We start from the raw sequence: 20,382 nt of genomic DNA, 5'->3' as shown, positions 1-20,382 counted from the left end.
GTGATGAAGAGCAGCAGGAACAAGCAGGGGAAATCTGATCTGCTCGATCACATCATTCCTGGGACAAAACCTCAAAACAAGGACATTGGGAGGTTGTTACATTTAAAAAGTCTGACTTGTAATTTGAACCACATAATTTCTTGTTTCCATGATGAACGTAATTTAATCTGCAGGAAATTCATCAACTTATTTCGTTCTTGTTGAGATGACCTGATATGATCTAGTTAGAGTGGTTACCTGGACTCACGAAATTCACAAGATCACAGGAGATTTCGACCCACAGGGAAATCACAGCAGTTATCAGGGGCAGACACCTGCACACATGTGTATGCTAGTGTTGACCTGTTAAGGGCTTGAAATCATAGCTTTCCTACTTTTGTTAAATCTGGATTGACAGTGCAGTGGTTCACACTGTTGCCTCACAGCAAGATGATCTTGGGTTCAAATCCACAATCCAGCTACTTTACAGTGGGTTCTCTCTGGTTTGCTCCCACGGTCATGCAGTTATTGGGGTTGGGCTAATCCAGTCTTTAAGTGATGACGCATGAACCCTGCATCTGGGTCCAAACTGCTCTGAGTTTAATAAGGCTTTTGTGTTTTTAACATGTTTTAATTTTCTGTATCTGGTTCTATTTAATCTGAACGAGCCCCTAAAAACAGTCCGTGATCCCTGTCGACCTGTTTTTGTTACCACTGTTCATTTTAAAGCTCAGTGTTTAAACCCTTACGATGTAACTGCAGCCCAGCAGCAGTATATGAATGACTAACCTCGTATTGTGGATGGATTATCTCAGTTGTTCTCCTGACTGAAGTTTGGTCCATGTACAGCATCCTGCTATGCGATTGCATTTGTCTCTAACCATCAGGAACCCTCACGTTAACTGGAAAGAAGTTAGCGTTCATCCTCCAGCTTCACTGTTTATGCTAACATAGCTGTGTCGCTAGCAATCACGTAGCACATCATTATATACCAGCTAGCCCAACTTCAGTAACCCTACAAACATCACTGCTGTTTAGTTTCTGTCTTCATTTATGTTGGAAGTGAGGAGGATGGATGCAGTGGAAGTCGTCATAAATCCATTAAACTTTGATGTCAACCAGACTCTAGACTTTGTTGAACATTATGTAATACGAAGATAATGTAGTTTTTAAGTGACCAAGTAGAATTAGAGTAAACGTGAATGAACAGTGTTGGAATAAAGTGACAGAATATGAAGGATTAAAATATTCGAAAAGCTCAAATGACTTTATCTAAACATGTTTCGGTCACATGTTATCAGCACAAACTTCACAGGGTTATTGAATATGAATATGTTGTGCTGATTACACTTTGATTTTGATTTGATTAAAAGTTGTTTAAGTTGCTGCCAAAGCAAAACATCTGCGTGAAACAACGTCCTCGACTGAATGTAGTAAATCCAACGTGTTCTTTTTTCAGTGCAGACGATCGATTCCTTCTGGAGCTTTTTGTTTACTTGCTTTGTAATTCCATCAATAATGGAAATGTCATTAATTAAACTGCAACAGAAATTAAAATGTCTGTTTTAATGAATGAAACCTCAAACGAATGTCTTCAGATTTCTTGTTTTCTCCAGCAGGACACAACAACGAGAAATTTATTGGCACATAAGGAAAAGAAAGTAGTAGACTCGTAATGATTAATCCAATAACGAGCCTTTGATTTGATATGTGGACAAAAAAGCATTAAACGTGGCGCACCGAGGCGCAGTTAAAGGCTCTCGCTGTGATGATGGAGCCGATTTCACCTGCTGATGAAAGGAAACGAGAGGAAACTCGAGTGTTGATGTTTTCCACACGTCTGCCGAGAGGATGATTGCTGGTTATTTCTCAGACGAAAAGCTGTTTTCAGTTTTATTCCAGTTCTGCAGATGTGTAATTAAGTTTGTCAATCAATGTTTCCCCCTCGCGCTCGGCAAAGACGCCGGAAGCTCTGCACACCTCCTGTGCGAGTGAGAGTCGGCTTCGGTTATCGTTTGGCCTTCGGCTAAGTTTAAGATTTAAAGCACGGGAATGAGCCACCCCGTCACAGACGGCCTTAGACTGAACAAACAGGAAGTCTGATTGGTTCTCTAGGAGGTTTTTTAAGCATAAAGCCAGAAAGTGCCGAGAACTGTGCCAAAAATCACACTGAACTCCAAACACTGGACTTCCTGTTGGTTTTGGGGTCCCGAGAGATTTTCTGTTCCTCCTGGGATGTTACCGGATCCTGAATTCCATAAATGGAGGAGAAATGTCGTACTGGGAATACTTCACGGTAGATTCAGTTCTGTTCAATAACCAGCACGGCGCCATAGAAACGATGTGCCGCAAACATGCAAAAGCTTCACTATTTAATATACCAGGAATGTGTTTACACACAGGGAGAAGCTGATTGGTTCAGCTCGGGCTCAGGGACGAGAGACAGTATTGTCATGTGATGCGAGCGTTACCATAAAACCTGAGCGAGGCGCTCTGTGTTCAGGTAGTACACGCCACCGTGCATCCTGACTGACCCTGACGCTTAAGGACACGCTGGACCATCCTTCAGGAAAAGAGAGGAAATAATTCCATCCCATAATTCCCAGCGACGTTACCGCCATCCATCTATTCATGAGAGCATCAACAGGACTGATCCCAGATCATGTACATGTTAATTGTGAACATGTAACCTGCTGATGTGTTTGGATAGTGGTGTTAAACCCACAGCTGACCTCTGAACGTCTCACAGCTGGAAGAACATCTGCTTCTTCTGTTTGTTGTAAGCTCCCCAGTTTATGTTTATTAATGGATGAAAGTGTTTAAGGTGGATTGAACATGCTCGCTGTCGTGTCGCAGTCCTTAAGATACTCGTGAACGTTTACTCCAGGTCGCCACAATCGCACTGATTACACACCATGGTGGTAATCTATGAACACCTGGAGCCAGATGTTTAATATCAAGGAAGCCATTTGTTTTATTAGGATGAAATCATAAATTAAAATTTAAAAACTGTAAAAATGCTGCTTGTATATAACAAGTTCACCTCCCTCTTTAATAGCAGTATGTGGGGTTTCCTTCAATTATTAAAACTTGAATTCGATCTTCTGTAAATCTTTAATGCCTCTAAAGTACTGACATATTGTTCACACACTGACCACTTTATTAGGAACACCTGTGTAATGTAATGCGGGCCATTACAGGGTCGAGGTTTTACTCCGACAGGTCATCTGAAGTGCCCGCTCCGTTCCTCCAGCCGCCATGTTTGCTCATGAAAACTGCACCTGTTCACTTCCTGTTCGTCTCTAATTCACCTACAGGGCACTCGCTGGGTAAAGCTCATATAAACCAGTCTGAACTGGACTCAAACAAAGAGACCCGCTGGGACATGCAGAACCAGCACGATCTCATCCACGGGGCCTCAGATGTCACTGGTTATCAGAGGCTGCCTGCATTACATCGACATCAACACACACACACACACACACACACACACACACACACACACACACACACACACACACACACACACACACACACACACACACACACACACACACAAAATAGGCGAACTCTATTTTAAGAGCTCAGAGACGCTGTTTCATGTCCTGTTATATTTGGAAATGATCAGAATTTAGTTTCAAATGTCACAAAACGGCTGGAGGCCGAGCACCAAAAATCAACGTGCAGGAAACCCAAAGCGGAGGCTGAGGAAGGGGTTTAACAAAGGTTTATTAACTAGCACAAAAATGACGTTTATGATAGTACTTGACTTAAAGCTTGACACATGGGGCATGAGGGTCTTGGCCAGGGGAGAAGGATAAGCAAGGGGACAGGTCCAAGAAAGCAACGGCAGCTGCTGGTGATTAGGTACGTACTGGAAGAGAGGAGAGCAGTGTTAGAGCGGTAGCCAAGGAGTTCTGGAGAGGGTGGAAGCTATGAAAATATTCGTCTTACTGTGCAGGTGGGAGATGGAAGCGTTGAAGGAGAGGTGGTGCGGTCCAGGTGGTTTTGGTGGTGTGTGACAGCTGTCCTGAGCGGTGAAGGGCCCGAGGTGGTGTAAGGGCAGGAGGGCAGGCAGGTGAGGCAAGGAGATGATTCTGAAAGCAGGCGGGTTAACCAGATTTCCAAGACGAGAGGTTCAGTGTGATGGAATTTCCAGGAGTAACTAGAACACAAGATGCAAGGTTAGTAGAGCACTTGAGATTCATAGACATGAAGCATGAGGCCTGGTTACCAACATAGGGTAGTGGACGAACTGGCGAGGAAGCAGCATCAGCAACCAACCTGATTGCCTCAATCAGCTTCAGGTGAGGGAGGCTGTAGGCCCTGCCCATGGGTGGATACCAGGGAGGTCCAGACCTTCAGTGGAATTTTACAGCCACACACCCAGACCGTGGCTGTCTCCCAATTCAGGGGCTGCAGCCTTAAAGTACGCAGCCTCAACGATCCTCAAGGGCCGCGTACTCAAAGACCGCTAAGGCCGGAAGTGCGAGGCTTGTGAAATGGGACGGTCTAGCCTCCGTTGCGCTGCCCAGGTTGCCTAGCAACCATGATACTAACAGCTGGAAACGTGTCATACAGCTGTGTTTGACAGAAATGAAGGAGAAAATCTTTTGTTCATGTGTTTGTTTGTTTCTACATGAGCTTTGATCGTTCTCTGTAAGATTAAGCTCAGCTATTGAACGACGTATATTTTAAAGTAAAGGCTTTAAAACCAAGTTAGTACAAACGTCACTGATGTCACATGACTTTGCCGACATGTGGCCAACAGGAATGTTTTAATGTTCTTCGTTATTAAACATTTGCACATAAATAAGTGACATAATATTCAGTACTTACTTAAAGTTGAAAGTTTACTCTTCGGCCGCCCCTCATCCGCCGTTTTTTTTCGGCAAAATTATCCACACCCACCGCCGCGCTATGCATTCTGGGATATGTTGGGCCACGAAGTCTACACTGCCACAGCCTTAAAATTCAGGGAAATGAAGGACGCATTTGAGGGCCGCATTTCGAGCAGCCTTTGAATTGGGACAGCCTTCGGCGCACCGCTGTGACGTAATCGGCCTTGAAATGCGGCCTTTAAGGCTGCAGACCCTGAACTGGGAAACAGCCCATGACACCAAACAGACTGAAAATGATGACTTGAGAGCAACAGACCAGTAAGGCCATAACCACACACACACACACACACACACACACACACACACACACACACACACACACCTCAGTTGATCCCCAACAGATGGAAGCTGGAAATCAAGCGGCGTTGCAGCTGATGTGACATTTCAGCTGACAGCGAAGAGGTGATGAGTGGCGGCGCCGTCGCCTTAGCGTGTGTGACGCTGAAGAAGAAAATCCTCCAGTGTCGTCCACGCCGCGTTGTTTCTTCTACAAACAGCAGCAGCAGCCGATGAAGGCTGTGCTGAAGACATGTTTGCAGATGTTTGGACAGCTGCCTACATTACAGGGTGGCTCCTGGTAATTTAATGCAAGCTCCTGGATGGATGCTTTGACAGTAATTAATGAGCAAAGCACCAGAAAGCCTCTGTCACGTGTTCGCTTCATGGCCATCGCCATCTTGGGTTTCTGGAACTAGAATTGACCATATTTAAATCTGTCGATTTCAAAGACATACGTCCCTTTTGCTCATCGGCAGACTGACTCCAACGTGTTGCCGATGTGTTTTCAGACGGCAGTTATTTGCAGATCTTTGCTAACCTGTCTGAGAGCGACTGCAGTCAGTCTGAGTCAGACCAGGATTTTGGAGACACGATGGACAGTGGTCTCCCGGAGGTTGTGGGTCCAACACCTTCATCTCTGGACCATCAGCTGGCCTCCACAGTTACTTGCAGTCAGACTCCTCCTCACAAGGAAGATGCTGTCCTGTGTTTACTGCAGTGTGACTGAGCCACATGGAGGTGACTCACTTCACTTCCATGATTCCAGATTTGATTCCCTTCAAGTCTCTGATAAAAACTTAAAACCACAGAGATTCATTTTCAGGATGTTTTTCACATCCTCATCATCACTTTCACACACACACACACACACACACACACACACACACACACACACACACACACACACACACACACACACACACACACACACACACTCTTTAAGGTAAAATTCCAGCACATCTTGTAACAGCTTCTTTGTGATCAGCAGAGTTTACAGTGTCTAAGGAGAGCTGAGGCAAAATGAAAAATGAAGAAATTAATACATCTGATTAATATGACACCAAAAGTTTCAATGTAAATAATGATTATTTATAATATTATATGAAATTATATCATATAAATATATAATAATTAATTATAATTAGATATAAAATATTTATGTTTTAATTTCCTTCAGTATTTACTCCACTTTTCTGAAATGTACATTTTTCATTTTACTGAACACATCGAGAAATCATCACAAAGGCAAATAAATAACAAAGTGAAGACGATTAAAGGCTCTCTCTCCTTTACATGCATTTGACCTCTGAATCACTTCTTTCTTTCTTGGTCCTCCAAGGATCCGAGCTGTACACCCGACCGTCTCCTGCCCAGCTAGATGGTCCTGTCTCTACATGCTGGATGCGTGGCAGACTGTCCCGCGTGTATCGTGAGACAAGTTTATTAAAGTCTTTTGTCCAAACAGTGACAGGATTGGTCCAAATTTGATCAAGCTCCCACACAGTGACCACCTGATGGCTCAAAGTCGAGGTCAAGCTGGTCACTTTAGAGCCGAAGGAGCTCGGCTTTAAATCTCCTCGTGTCCAGTTTTTGGTAAACCTGAATAACTCGTCATCTTTCTGTGACTCTGAGTTATTAATGGTCAGATCAGCTGCTCTCAGCCTTCTGCATTATTTCCACTTCACGCTGCAGCGGCTCAAACTGGGCCCTCAGATTTCACCGTGCTTCGGTCTTTATCGATCAGCTTTCATCTCCTCGTCTTGGTCTTCCCGTACGGTCTGATCTGTTCGCCGGCAACACGGCGCAGCTCCCGATCACGGCTGTTTCACGCTGCTGGCGGGAAGGAGGTCACAACTCAGCGGAGTCGACTTTAAGGAGCAAAGAGCAGAAGGTAATCCTGCTGTCTGTAAATGTATTTTGATGAGATGCTGTCTGTGCATTTGCATGCAGTCGCTGACTGACTGCACAGTGTACTGACCTTGTAAATGTCAGCAGGAGAACGCTTTGTGCCTGAGCGGAGAAATGATGGTTTGGAGGGTTTGTCAGCACCATGGAGATGCAGAGAGGCCGGTTTGACTTCCTGAGCCTCTGTATGCAGATCCACAGCTGGCTAACAGCTTCGGTTGAGCCCATGAGCATCAAAAACAGGGCGGAGCCACACCGGGGTCCAAAGTACTTTTGTTACCTTATGACGAAGCAGCTGCTGGAAACTCTGAGAGGAACATCTGCAGAGAGATGGAGTCCCATCCAATGTTCCCTCTAATGTTTCACGTGTCTGAGCGAACGCACAAACTCCCTGAGCGTCCCTTGGACCACTGTGAGCAACAGCAGACGTGTGCACTGTGGTCACGCCAGCATCCAAGTTACATGTTTATTAAAGTAATCAAATTACAGCATTTATGTTAGACGACTTTTAATTAACTGCTTCAGCCCACTTACAATGAAAATTTAAAACAATCTTGTTGATGACCTGCAGCATGTTAACACTATTGGAAGGAAAAATAACTTCAACTCCAATTTTGAAAACACAACTTTCTATTTTTTTTATTTTCTTTTCTATAAAGCTGTGACTGTATTGTGAGTCTGTGGTCTGGGAGAGAGTCTGTAACTCTGTCTGCAAATACAGTAAATAATGACCAATGTTGGGCAGTTAATTATATAGTTACTTCTTCAAAAAAGTAACTGATTTATCCAAACAACAACATTTTTTGCAGCTGTTTACCTAAAAATGCAGCCAAGGTGTTTTTTAAACAAACATTTCAAACTATTTACAGAACAATCAGCTGTTCTGCATCAAATCTGATGCCACACAAATTATTTGTGTAACTCCAAAAAATAATTTCTGTCCACTATGAGATGAAGGAGAACAACAGCCTGATACCTGCAGGCCTGACAGCAGCAGATGTGTCACTGCTGTAACACCTGTAACACTCAGCAGTCGCCTCATTGTTCTGACACACACAACAAAACTATACTTAATTTTAATTTCAGTTCAGGTTAGATTTTTTTGTTCGCCACGCAGATTTTCTGTGCGCAGAGATCGCGCCAGCACGCACGCAGCTTATAGGGGACATTGGTCCCACCCATCTCCAGGACATCACCTCGGTGTGCCCTGCAGTGACCTGTGAGGCTGAGGAGGGAAGATTTCGACTTCCGTTTAACCGTGAACAATGAAGTTGAAGGCGTCAGTCGCACACGCAGCATGCCAGCAGACGGCCTCGAGGGTAACAGACAAAACCACGAGCTGCTTTCTCTCCTTGCATGAATATTTTTCCTGCTTAACTCCTGCTGCACGGAGCAGGAGACAGATGGAGCAAGGACTTCTGGGAAATGCTGTTTTTGCCATCGCTCCTGCGAGATAAAAAGATGAATGTCCTCCCATCAGCTCATCTCCTGAAACAGCAAATGCTGCGTTTCTAAATCCTGAGCGTCGTCAGCCAATTTCTCCGACAAATCGTTCTCTTAAACTTATCTGAGCTCATTACGAAGGTCCGAAGCCAGCGCTGACATCAGCATCGTCACCACAGTGTGTGTGTGTGTGTGTGTGTGTGTGTGTGTGTGTGTGTGTGTGTGTGTGTGTGTGTGTGTGTGTGTGTGTGTGTGGCTGTCCTGCAGAGTCGAGGTGAATAAATGTGTTTTTAATGAATCCACTTTAACTGTTATTGCACATCATGAGGTGAGTAAAGCTGCAGATAGCGCTCCACAGTGAGGATCACTTATTAATGAATAACTGGGAGTTTAATGAAATCTGCTCAGCGCTCATTGCTGCTTATTACAAACAAATGCTGCTGAGTCATTTCTGGGGTTTCCTGCGCCCGTCTACAGGGACGCCCCAGCTCTCCTCCAGCCAGCTGAGCCGAGCGAGGCCTTGAAAGTTAGTGAAAAGTTAAAACACGACGGAAAACATTGGAAATCATGAAGCAGCGAGCGGCCTCTGCTGTGTGAAAGATCTCAGGGCCAGTTTTAAAGCAGGAATCATCACGTTGCTCTTTTCCAGCAGCACCGGATCAACAAAATGACACTCGGTGGAGGTTCATAGACGAGTTGGAAGCAGACGTCTCAGCTCACGCTCCGGTGCCCGCCTCCTCAGGCTCAAGGAAGAGCTCCTGCCCCAACTGGAGGATTTTCAGAATCTTCTTCATGAGTCAGAGCAGCTGCAGATCAGCAGAGGGACTGAAGCAGCATCTTCAGTGATGTGGACCTGCTGTTGATGATGACGGAGTTAACCCTGGAAGTGAGGCTTCAAAACAGGAGCAGGTTTGGGACCCCCTCAGAGCCCCCCTGGTAGAGCAGACTGTCTCTGCTCCTCTCATTTGTTCTCTTTTCGGGGACATAATAACTGTTATTTGAAGATGATAGTGTGGAGAGCAAAGGGCCACGAGGTCAGAGTTCAACTCTGACCTCGTGGTATTTGGCCGCCGGCTCACGTCAGTTGTTCTCTGAACTTTTTCTTTCCTCTGCCTTTTCATCTGTGGGGGCGTGGCTAACTCCACCCTATTAGCATACTGAGACGGGTTTTAGTGAGTCATTAATGAGGTGGTTCATTAGTGAGGGCGACGGCAGAGTGAATCCCCCTCTCCTCTCTCTGAGATGCTTTTACTGCTTTGAGCCCTGAAGTGAAGAAGCCATTAGATGTGCAGCAGGTAACTTTACCATCATTTATTTTGAAGGACGACTGCAGAGGAGTCCTCCGCTTCACTGCTTTATGGATCTGAAATGCGGCGACTGCAGCGGGGAGGAGGAGCTCTGAGCTGGGAGTTATCGTCAGGTATGAATGGTTTAATGTGGGCGTGCACAAACACGTGTCGTGGTGTGGCAGGTGTAGGTGGAGTCAGCTGTCACACTCACTTATATTAATGTCACAAATGGGAACATTTTTCAGAATTCAGATTCTGAAAACCAGCCGAGGATGATGAGGGGCCGAAGGACGAGGACACACACTGAGGTCAGGATGAAGAGTGGGCTGTCAGGACGCTGAGTTACAGCTGAGAGGTGATGATGAGGAGGCTCAGGATGATTCTTCCTCTGAGATATTGTTTGTGGACACAGATGTCAGTTTGAATGTGAGGTTAGAAACTGGGCACAGGTTAATGTTTAATATGATTGGTTGGTGGAACCTTGTCTCCGCCCCTATGAAGGTTCATGAAGCTGCATTCTCCGAGGAAGAGTGGCGAGCTGAGCCGAGCTGAGCTGAGCTTCCTGCTGAGCGTCCATCAGGATTTGGCTGCTTTATTTCCCCTAAATCTTCAGCAGCTGGATGAAAAAGTCGAGTCTGCAGATTTCAAACTGGGAGGAATTAATCACTGTAGCCACACACACACACACACACACACACACACACACACACACACACACACACACACACACACACACACACACACACACACACACACAGAGCATCATGTGTGTGTCTGTGTTTAACTTCACTGAAGCTCAATAACCACAGAAGAAGAATGAACCCCAGAGCTGCTGTTTGTCAAGCAGAAACACTTAAAGTCAACTTCTGACAACGATGATGATTTTTATTCTTTCTTACTCGTGTGTGTGTGTGTGTGTGTGTGTGTGTGTGTGTGTGTGTGTGTGTGTGTGAGAGCATAAAATAAAGTTTGGAGACAAAAGTACACAGTGTATTCTTGAAGGAAAAAAATTAAGTGAACTCCTCCTGCTCATTTCCAGCTCTTGATTTTTACTTTTGGTCAGCTGTGCATAAGTTAATAATAACCCTTCTTTAGCCGACACCTTTAGTCCCTCCCCTTTTAAAGGGAAACAAAGCTTGGACGGTAGGTGGGTGGGGCTATTAGGACCACATGAAACACCTGAGCTCACATGTTTAATTTGAGCGCCCGCCAAAGGAACCGCAGATCCAAAACAGGAAACCGTCTGAGGAGCGCTTCCTTCAAGGATGAAGCACCAGCTGATTATTTGAGCTAATGATGAAATGCTCCAGTTTCCCACAGACAGAATCAGCCAGGAAGCCTACTGTACATGCAGGCTCCAGGTTGCCATGGCGACAGAACTCATCATTAGAAACAGAGTGGGCGTGTCCAGAGTCACACTTACCTTTTAAACATGTGAAGGGGGGACGGTTGGTGGATCCTCTGCCTTAAACACACCGTTATCTCTGACGCTAATGACACGAAGCTCCTCTGCAGTTTACTTTGTGCTGATGTTAAAGCCAGGAGGGGGCGTGAACCTCCGCTCTGTGACCCCGCCATGTAAGTTCACCAGCTCTAACACTTCCTGGCTGAGCTGCTGTGGTTTTCACACCTGTGGAATTGAAAACGACGGAATTCAAAGAGGCGTGGCCCAATTTCTCCGTCCGTTCTTACACCGATACTGACTCTCAAATGACTGATATAAACACATTTAAAAATCATTAAAGAAGGTGTAATAATTGGGCGTGGCAGGTGGGGGCGTGGCCATTTTGAACAGCCAGTTTTCATATTTTCATGCTGTGAAGGATAAACGTCTAATTTACTTTGTCCCAGCACATCTGTGCCACATGTGGGCGGGGCAGAGGAGATCCTACCTGACATCTCTGCTTCACAGACTCCGCCCATGAACGACATCACCCTTTCCCGCTCTAATGTGGCTCGACTTTGGCACAGTTGGAGAAAGAAGGGAGGACACACCGAGAGCTGGGGACGATTAATTTTATTTCAGCAGCATCAGAGAAATGTCAGCCAATGACAGAAGAGGACCGTAAATATCAACCAATGAGCTGCAAAGAGCCTCGCTGACAGGAATACAGGCGCTACGTTTTCACTTGGTACGACCTGAACGCTGCATCAACGTTAATGAGACAAAAAATAAGTTCAGCAGGTGAGACGCTTGTTTTAAAGTGCTTTTTCCTCTCGGCGCTTCAACAACGTTACAGTCCGCACCACGTACACGCTTCATCACATAAATACGTCAGTTATTGCACCAAAACCAGGAAACAAACAAAAGTTCAAGTTTTCAAAATAAAAGCAGAGAGGAAGTAGAAGACAGACACAGCGTGAGTACATTATTCAGAGTATTCCACTGAATCGTTTAAATACAGTTTAAATACAGACGATTATGAAATATTAGAGTCATCTCAAAGTGAACATGAAAACATTCCCAGCACTTTACTCATAAAGCCTTCAATAATTTAATTATTTCAAACAACAGCAGAGAGGTTTTCCACAGCAGGGCTGACTTCACGGATCGAGCGTAACGTTCATCCTGATAAAAACACTTTAAATGTGTTTCTCTGCTGATCATCAGTGTTTTCTACCTTGTGTGTTTTTGTCACTGTTAAGCTAGCTTTAAAGAAACTGCTGTAGCCCCTTATTTCACAGTAAAAGCATTCAGGATTATTGGCTTTTATTGTGAAATTGTTTCTTATAATTGTTGTTGAGCTGTTAGTGAATCTCAGTACTTCCTGCACAGGTGTGTCACAATAAAACCAGTCTGAGAACTTAAAGTTACACTCAAATAATGATTCTTCACTCTTAATAAGCATAAGCAACAATTTTAAGTGCAGCTGAAATATGTAAAAGTCAAAGTTTCATTGATTTAAATAAGTAATTATTAAGGAAAATGTGCTTGGTGTAAACTGAACGTATAGCAGTCAAGTTAACATTTTAAACTGTACTTATGCAACTAAATTACATGGATGTAAATAAATGTATTCAAGTTATTTGTAAGGACTAAAAAATGTTTAGTGTACAGTCTCCCTACACAGAAGACTTTTATTTTGAAAGCACAGAAGAAAATGCAGAGTTTTCTTAAAAGCAGTCAAATAAGTGATGAAGCGGATGTGATCGAGTTTAATAATGATTTAAAAACTCTGTGAGACAAACACACTAACGCTCTGTGTAATGTACATGACCACGACTTCATGGTTCACACTCTGTGACCCGGGCAGAAGGTTTTTCTCTCCCCGGGTGGTTTTAGTCACTTTTAAACTTCGGCAGCTGATAAAACCTGATTGGATGTTTGAATAACGATGAGGGGCAAACTTTAAAATTAAACCTGAGACACGACGGTGTGAAGACGAGCAGCAGATGAAGACGCTGAGACACGACCTCCTCTGACTGCAGAGGACGCCTCAGAGACAAAGCTGGACTATTTTAAGTTTCCGTAACCGTCCTGCTCCGGGTTTTGTTTCAGATTTTAGAGGTTTTGGTTGCTCTGTGTCTTTAGTTCACTTCCTGTTTTACTTTGAAGGTTTTCTTTCGTGCTTTGCGCTGATTGGACATGCTTGTTTTCAGCTGCCCCGATTAGTCTCCATGATTACAGGAGGTATATCAAACAAACAGCTGTGATGGGCTGCTTGTTTCAGATTCAGCAGCTTTCAGCGAGTCTTCGCTCAGAGCTGCTCACTTCCATTATTTCAGCTTCTGGAGGGTTTAGACAAACAGGCGCAGACAGAGACACGAAGGCGGAGGCGGAGCCTTGAGGAGGCTGATTTTTTTCATTTTTTCTGGTCGTTTTTGGTGAAAAGGTGGAAAAGAAACCATCAAACCTTGTTTGAACCAGATGAAATAAACACAGTGCACTAATTTATTTTCCTCTTTCATTTCAAACGGACATTCCCTGTTTGCCTTCTGCTTTAATTTCCCCCCGTCGATGAGGGGCTCACCGAGGAACATCAATCACAGCGTTCCTGCAGACTCTGTGTGTTCCAGGACTTTGATGATGAACTTTAAGAGCAGCAGCAGCTGAAGCTCTGCTGCGAACGCGCCCTGCTGGGCTTCGTGTCGCTCGCATGAATTAAGGCGGCTCCGATTTCCCCACTGGGAGCGAACGACGAGATCTAAAGGAGACAAGCGACTCCACCTGAGCAGTGACGCAGCAGAAAGTTAAGAGCAGACGTCTTTGAAACCTGCTCATGTTAAAGTCGCTGCGGCTCAGAGCTGAACGAGGATTTAAAGCATTTAAATGCATTGATCAGTCAAATGTGAGCAAACCTGACGCCAGCACAGTCAGACTCTGCTGTTGGGGTAGATGCGAGCTGGAGCCGGGCGGTTTCCTCAGTCTGCCGTCGTTCTTCACACCGAGCCGCCTCGTGGTTTCAGTAATCGCCCCAAAACCGCTTCTACTTCGTTTCTCGGCACCGGACATGCAGGATTTAGCAGATTCCCGGATTGTCTGTAGAGACAGCGAGCGTCCTCTTCTTCGTGAAACGTGGAACTAAGCTGAGCTGGTCTTGCATATATTTTAAATGCAACAAAGTTTCCTCTTTTAGGGCTTGAACCTGCGACTTTGTTGCATATTTTATTGCATATACGGTTACTAATATCAAAGCGAGCAGCACTGACAGTTAATCGCTGACAGAAGGGAGACTATGTTTGATTTGTCAGGTATGAGGGAGACTCGTTGTCCTGTAGAAGAATGAACGTGAACGTGGTTCAGCAGGCGGATCCTGACTGCACGAGTGAGACGCAGTAATGTCCAAATGTTCAAAGGACGACTGACAGACGGGCTGAAATGTCAGTTTGCCTTCAAGGAAAAACACTTAAGCTACCAGCTGCTCCTCTGATCACCTGTAATCCGAAAATTATTTGAACTTTCTAGCCTTTTATTCATTTACTGAGTGTCTGAAATGACTCCAGCCTTCAGACAAGAAGGCCTCAGCATGCTTCACACCATACTGCCGAGCTCATCTCAGCCGTTTCCTAAAAAGCAAACCAATTGGAGCTCCTTCATCTCTTGGTGTGGCTCTTTAGTTCACACCAAAGGGGGAGGAGCTAAAACATCTCGTTCCAGTATCAGATTAGTAGGGATTATTTTGACCTGGGAGGAAACCTTCCTCCTCCTGCACGCTGTGATTTCTGCTTCCACAGCAGAGCTCAAAGCTCAGAGCAGATTCAGCAGATGTCTCTGCTGAGCGCCTGAACGCTTCCTCTGCAGAAACAGCAAAGCCTGGAGTCACGTCTGGAGCTCTGATTTTATTTTAGTTGGAGGGTTTTTGGGGGACAGTCACAGTAGACTGAAACAAACATCCCCAAACCATTAAAGTCATAACAGAGCTGGAGCGCTTGCAGCATGCTGAGACTTTTGTGTCCATCCAGACTTCTGCTGGACTGATTTTCAAATCACTGCCAGATGGTAAAAAACCTCCAACTTCAGGACTCTTCAAGCACACAGATGTTCTTCCATCGGCTTTCATGGGAACAAAGACTGCCACACTTTCACAGCTGATGCAGGAGGAAGGAGGTGTTTACACCAACCAGCAGCTATTTGGACGAAGATTTCAGCCTCATATCGGAGTCTTGTCTGAAAACCAACAGGTTTCTAAACGAAACACAGTGAAGTGAACACCGAACTGAAAACACACGGACGGGCGACGAGATCAAGGTCCTGGAACTTTCTGACCTTCGAGATGATGAGAGTCTGTAAAGATGAAGGTTGGAGGAGGATGCAGTCTGCGGTGGTGATGGGGGTTAAGGTGGATGCACGTCATTCATGCCTCTCCACTGAGGAAGACTCACTGTGGTTGGACTTCAGGGAAGGATGGAGGAGTCGGAGGAAGTTCAGGAGCTGTACAATCGGTTCCTAACACACAGCGAGAGGGAGCGAGCCTCTGAGGGAAGAGGACCGATGTTTTATATGAAACCAACAGCAGAGGGCGAGATCAGAGGACGAGATCGGAGGACGAGATCAGAGGACGAGATCGGAGGACGAGATCGGAGGCGTTTCCGTCTGGTTAACGGACGCTCTCGGTGCAGTTTTAGTGCTGATGCTAGAATAAACGAAGCGTGTTGGAAAGAAAAGAAAACCCTGACATTTAAAGATCCTTAAAGGTTGTGATGAAGAGCCAAAACCTCACATACCTCCGTTCCATCTTCAGATGAACCTGATGGCCCCTCCCACTCACTGCAGAAACCGTTTCTGTGCAAAGTACTCAGACTAAAACCTTTATTGTCAACAACTTCTTAAAATAAGGTTAAATAAATTAACTGTGTCCATTTCAGCCTCGGCTAAAGCTTCGATAATCTGCAGCTCTCGTTTTATTTTACAGGAAGTTCGGCGCTCGCGTCGCTGCGTGTTAGGAAGGAGTCGGACGCTTCAGTGGTTCTTTGGTTTGGGGAGGCGGGAGGAGGTGGAGGTGAAGGCCAGCGTTCTGAAATTCAGTCCAGAGGTGCTGTTGGTGTCGGGGTCACGTGCTGCCCTCGTCTTTGGGAAGAGGCGGAGCTTGGAGGGCTGCGGCGGCTGCAGGTACCTGCTGTGGGTTTTCTTCCTTTCCCCCGACTTCGTCTCCTCCACCTTCCTCTGCTTTTCCCCGTCATCCTCTCCTACGTGGGCTGCTGGATGGGTGGAACTGGGAGCTCGGGGGTTGCGGAGTCTGTCAGCAGGGGTTTCGGGATGTGCGGGGCAGATGTTAGTGGAAGGTGGAGCTTGAGTTCGCGGTGGCGTCGGGACTTGACCTGTCAGTGGCTCCTGGTCTTCCTGATTGGAGGAGTGAAGTATCTGTGGCTGAAGAACAAACACGAGTCAGGATTCACTCAAACACACAAATGTAGAGTTTCACTGAATCAGATCTTCAACATTATTCTGCTTCACGGCGAGAGCCGGGGCTCAGAGATGTTTGCAGCCGTCTGTCGGTGAGATTACACCAAAGTCACTGAGCGGATTTCATTAACTGTGCTTGGTGGAGAGGTGGAGCGTAGGTGGAGGAAGAACTGAGAACATTTTGGATCACTTTATTTAAAACCGTGAAGCGCAGCATTGACTGTGACTTCAGATGTGACGTCTTTTATGTGTTTTTGCTTTTGCTTTCTCGGGAAAGTAGAGGAAACGCATAAACCAGGGAGGACGTTCCCTCAGCTCACATCAGGATACTTTATGCTCCACCTCGATTTCATGTTCTTGTTCCTTCCTGTTGGGTTTAAGGTCCACGTAAAGTTTTTGGACTAAGTATCACATTTTCCAAGACTTTATCCTGATATGTTCATTTATGATGACTAATATGTCTAATAGGGCTGCCACAAACGATTATTTTGATAGTCGACTACTCACAGATTATTTTTGCGATTAGTCGACTAATCAGATCATCCATTAGACGTAAAACTACAGCTTATTGCACCAGCAGCATCTGCTCTTATATAACTATCATTAGCTTACAGCTTTAAGTGTTTAAGGTGCTAACTAAAAATAAAGACAAGATGATAGTTTATTAAATTTTAATGAAATGTGCAGATTGTTTCGGTGAAGTTTAATAAACTCAGCCGATTTACTCAGGAACAAATAAAATACTGAAAAAAGCCAAACAACAACATTTTAAGTTATCTAAGTGACTTATATATATTTAACCTGAGTAGTGAAAGACGGCGGTGGGTTTGAAAACGATTTGCCGGGAGTCCGGTGTTCTCACGGCGCTAGTGACCTAGCCCCCGGCTAGCTATCGAGCTAGTGGGTAACAGACGTCTCCGAAAACGTCGGAGCGCTTTTGAAAATATGCGGTGTCCTGATAAACTGAGCAGATATTTGAGGTTTACACAGCTACATTCTCCATGAAAATATGTTAAACGTTTATTTTGTGACCCAGAAAGAATAATAAGAATAAAGTTAAAACTAACTAGCTGCCGCCATTGTTGGAAAAACTGAGCTGGGCCGCGCTATGAATTCTGGGACACAGCTGCTTCTTCTTCTTCGGGGTTTAACGGCAGCTGGCATCCTTGTACATGCAGTGCTGCCATCTTCTGTTTCAGTCCGTTATTACACTCTTAAATCCTGCTACTTATTCCTGCGTCCTTTGTGATCTTACAAAGCTTCAAACGACGCGTCGACTATTAAATCAGTCGTCGACGATTTTGATAGTCGACTAATCGTGACAGCCCTAATGTCTAATGTGTAATAATACAGTTATCTGAACACCTCAACGCTCAGTGTTACTAAGCAGTGGCATAAATTTTATCCTCAGACGGCGAGCGTCAGGCCTGCACAGACGTCTGTGCAACGACTTGTGCAGAATTCACATTACAGCGCACCAACTACACAAGCTCACTTCAAGCAGAGATCCAAGAAGTCAGGTTTATTTTTATAGCAACAAATCACAACGAGTCGCCTCAAGGTGCTTTAAAGTCTACGGCGAAGACTCTACAACAGGCGTGGGGAACTCCAGGCCTCGAGGGCCGGTGTCCTGCAGGTTTTAGATCTCACTGAATCACATGATTAGTTCATTACCAGGCTTCTGGAGAACTTCAGGTCATGTTGAGGAGGTCATTTAGCCATTTAAATCAGCTGTGCTGGATCAAGGACACCGACCCTCGAGGCCTGGAGTTCCCCACCCCTGCTCTACAACCCGACTCCATAACTTGCCGCGCTGCAGCATCAGTCATTCTCCTGATTTGAAACAGAGAAGAACCTGCGTGGAGATCACGTTATCCAAGCCTGGATAACTTCACTGCTGCGTGCACCACCTGCTTAACAATGAAGCAGCGTCTTTGTTGTATAATTGATGGCATGTTGGAGGTGAGAGCACAAAAGCAGTGAGGGTGTTGGAGAACGAGCAGAACAAAAGCAGGAGCTGCTCTGCAGACGAGGTCATCGCGCTCGCCGTGTGTGGCCGTCTGCTTTGATCTGTGCGCTTCAAAGAGAAACAACAGAAGCACATTGTACTTAAAAAGTTGTGGACTTTCACGCTCCAGCTCAAAGACGAAGGAAACGCTGATGAAACGATCAACACAAACAGTTTCTTGCATCGGGAGGCGGGGTTCAGCGGGAAGGCGACGTTTGAAAAACACGTTACTGTGCGTTTTAGCTCGCCGTCTCATCTGCGCATGAAAGACGAGCGCAGCTTCCAGGTCCGAGGAGCGCACGCTGCAGGCCTCTTTGAAACAACTTAAAAATGGCTGTTTTGATTTGTCCTCAAAGAATTCTCATTTCTGTCCACAGTCGTCTGGAGTTTGTGCTGAATTCAAATCCTCGTGTAACGCATCTGATCTGCACAGAGCTACGAGAGCGCCTTCGATAACTGAGCGGTGGAGGCGTGCAGAAAGCAGACGCCATATTTATGTGAGAGAACTTAAGCAGGTGGGAAAAGCAGCAGCAGCACAGAGACGGATAAAACAGCAGATTAGTTATGACTTCACACAAGTTTGCCAGGATCAATAAGCTGAGATTGTAGCACATGATGGATCTCACTGCTGTTTCTTCACCTTCCCTCTGATAAATCAGATTAACAGCGTGCAGATGTGAGCTGGCTGCAGGATTAAAGTGTGCAGAGCAGCACCGAGCTTCACTTCCTCACTCAGGTACAGGTGATGTCAGCTTTCTCTCCACTGAACATAAGTATCTCACTCACTTTGCAAAAGTCTCAACGTTTCAGACGTCTGAGAGCAGACGCACCTCATTTACAGATTCATGGTCATATCTTTACCTGCTGGCATTCAACACCCCGATCCTGGCTCCTCATTTTACCCTGTTACATGTTACAACTGAGTTGTCATTACTTATGAAGCTCATCTGGATCTACAGATGTTAGCTCGGTGTGGCGCTGGTAGATCCTTCATCTAAAGCTGACTGTCTGGGTCACAGGGACAGCAGTCTCAGCAGAGATGCTCAGTCTCTCTTCCCCATTCACCACCTGCAGCTCTTCTGGGGGAGACACTGCGGTATTCCCAAGCCAGCCCAGAAACATAACCTCCAGCATTTCCTTTTTCTCCTTCCAATCAGAAATGCCCGATAGACCTCACCTAGGAAGCATCCAGGAGGCATCCTGCTCACACCTTCTCTTAAATAACAGTCCTGCCCAGAGACCCTAGAGAGGAGGCACATTTCTGCTGCTTCTGCCTTTTCCTTCCCACCAGCGCCAAACAAGTTCCTGAGATACTCAAACTCCTCCTGGGGCAGGATTTTGGAGTGTACCCTCTACCCATTTCTGGCTAAGAACTGTGAGCTCAGACGTGGAGGTGGTAACTGCAATTACAGCTGGAAGCTACAGACCGATGAAGCCAGAAGGACCACATCATCCAGCAAAAGCAGAGAGGCGATCCTGAGACCAGCGAACCAGAAACTGGCTGCTGTTGGGCTGATCGTTTCAAATCGTTGCCATTTAAATGTCTGAGTCCAAACACCCCCAGAACCCAAACACCCACTGTGGCCAGATTGGTCGTAACAAAAAACCCCTCAAAAACCACCCCGGTCTCAAAGTCCACAACACACATGCAGACTCCTGTGGACCCTCAAATATCTTTCAGAGGGTCTAGAGCTGATCCAGCAGCACCACCAGGATGAAAACAACTTATTTTCC

The 20,382-nt window shown here is 45.6% G+C and overlaps 1 protein-coding gene and 1 long non-coding RNA gene across 7 annotated transcripts in view; both read right to left on the bottom strand.

Moving 5' to 3' along the window:
* Positions 1-3,689: 3,689 nt before the first annotated feature.
* On the bottom strand, positions 3,690-4,768 carry LOC145430348 (uncharacterized). Of its 2 annotated transcripts, none has more exons than XR_013910874.1 (3): positions 4,218-4,768; positions 3,934-4,144; positions 3,690-3,853 (listed from the first exon to the last, which is right to left on the bottom strand). It is a non-coding gene; the product is annotated as an uncharacterized LOC145430348 (long non-coding RNA). The 2 variants fall into 2 exon arrangements; XR_013910875.1 differs by having other exon boundaries at positions 4,264-4,768.
* A 7,030-nt stretch (positions 4,769-11,798) lies between these two features.
* The window catches only part of LOC113027958 (serine-rich coiled-coil domain-containing protein 2-like), a 46,819-nt gene continuing 38,235 nt past the window's right edge, over positions 11,799-20,382 (bottom strand). For all 5 annotated transcript variants that reach the window (XM_026177825.2, XM_026177824.2, XM_080305278.1 and 2 more), the window contains one exon: positions 11,799-16,604. In XM_026177825.2, the coding sequence (XP_026033610.2) occupies positions 16,559-16,604 (46 nt within the window). In that variant the 3' untranslated portion in view covers positions 11,799-16,558. The remainder of the gene's footprint in view (positions 16,605-20,382) is intronic.

The sequence above is a fragment of the Astatotilapia calliptera genome, chromosome 8, assembly GCF_964374335.1.
Source record: "Astatotilapia calliptera chromosome 8, fAstCal68.1, whole genome shotgun sequence".
NCBI classification, from domain to species: Eukaryota; Metazoa; Chordata; class Actinopteri; order Cichliformes; family Cichlidae; genus Astatotilapia; species Astatotilapia calliptera.
This window is presented reverse-complemented; position numbering and strand designations above follow the sequence as displayed.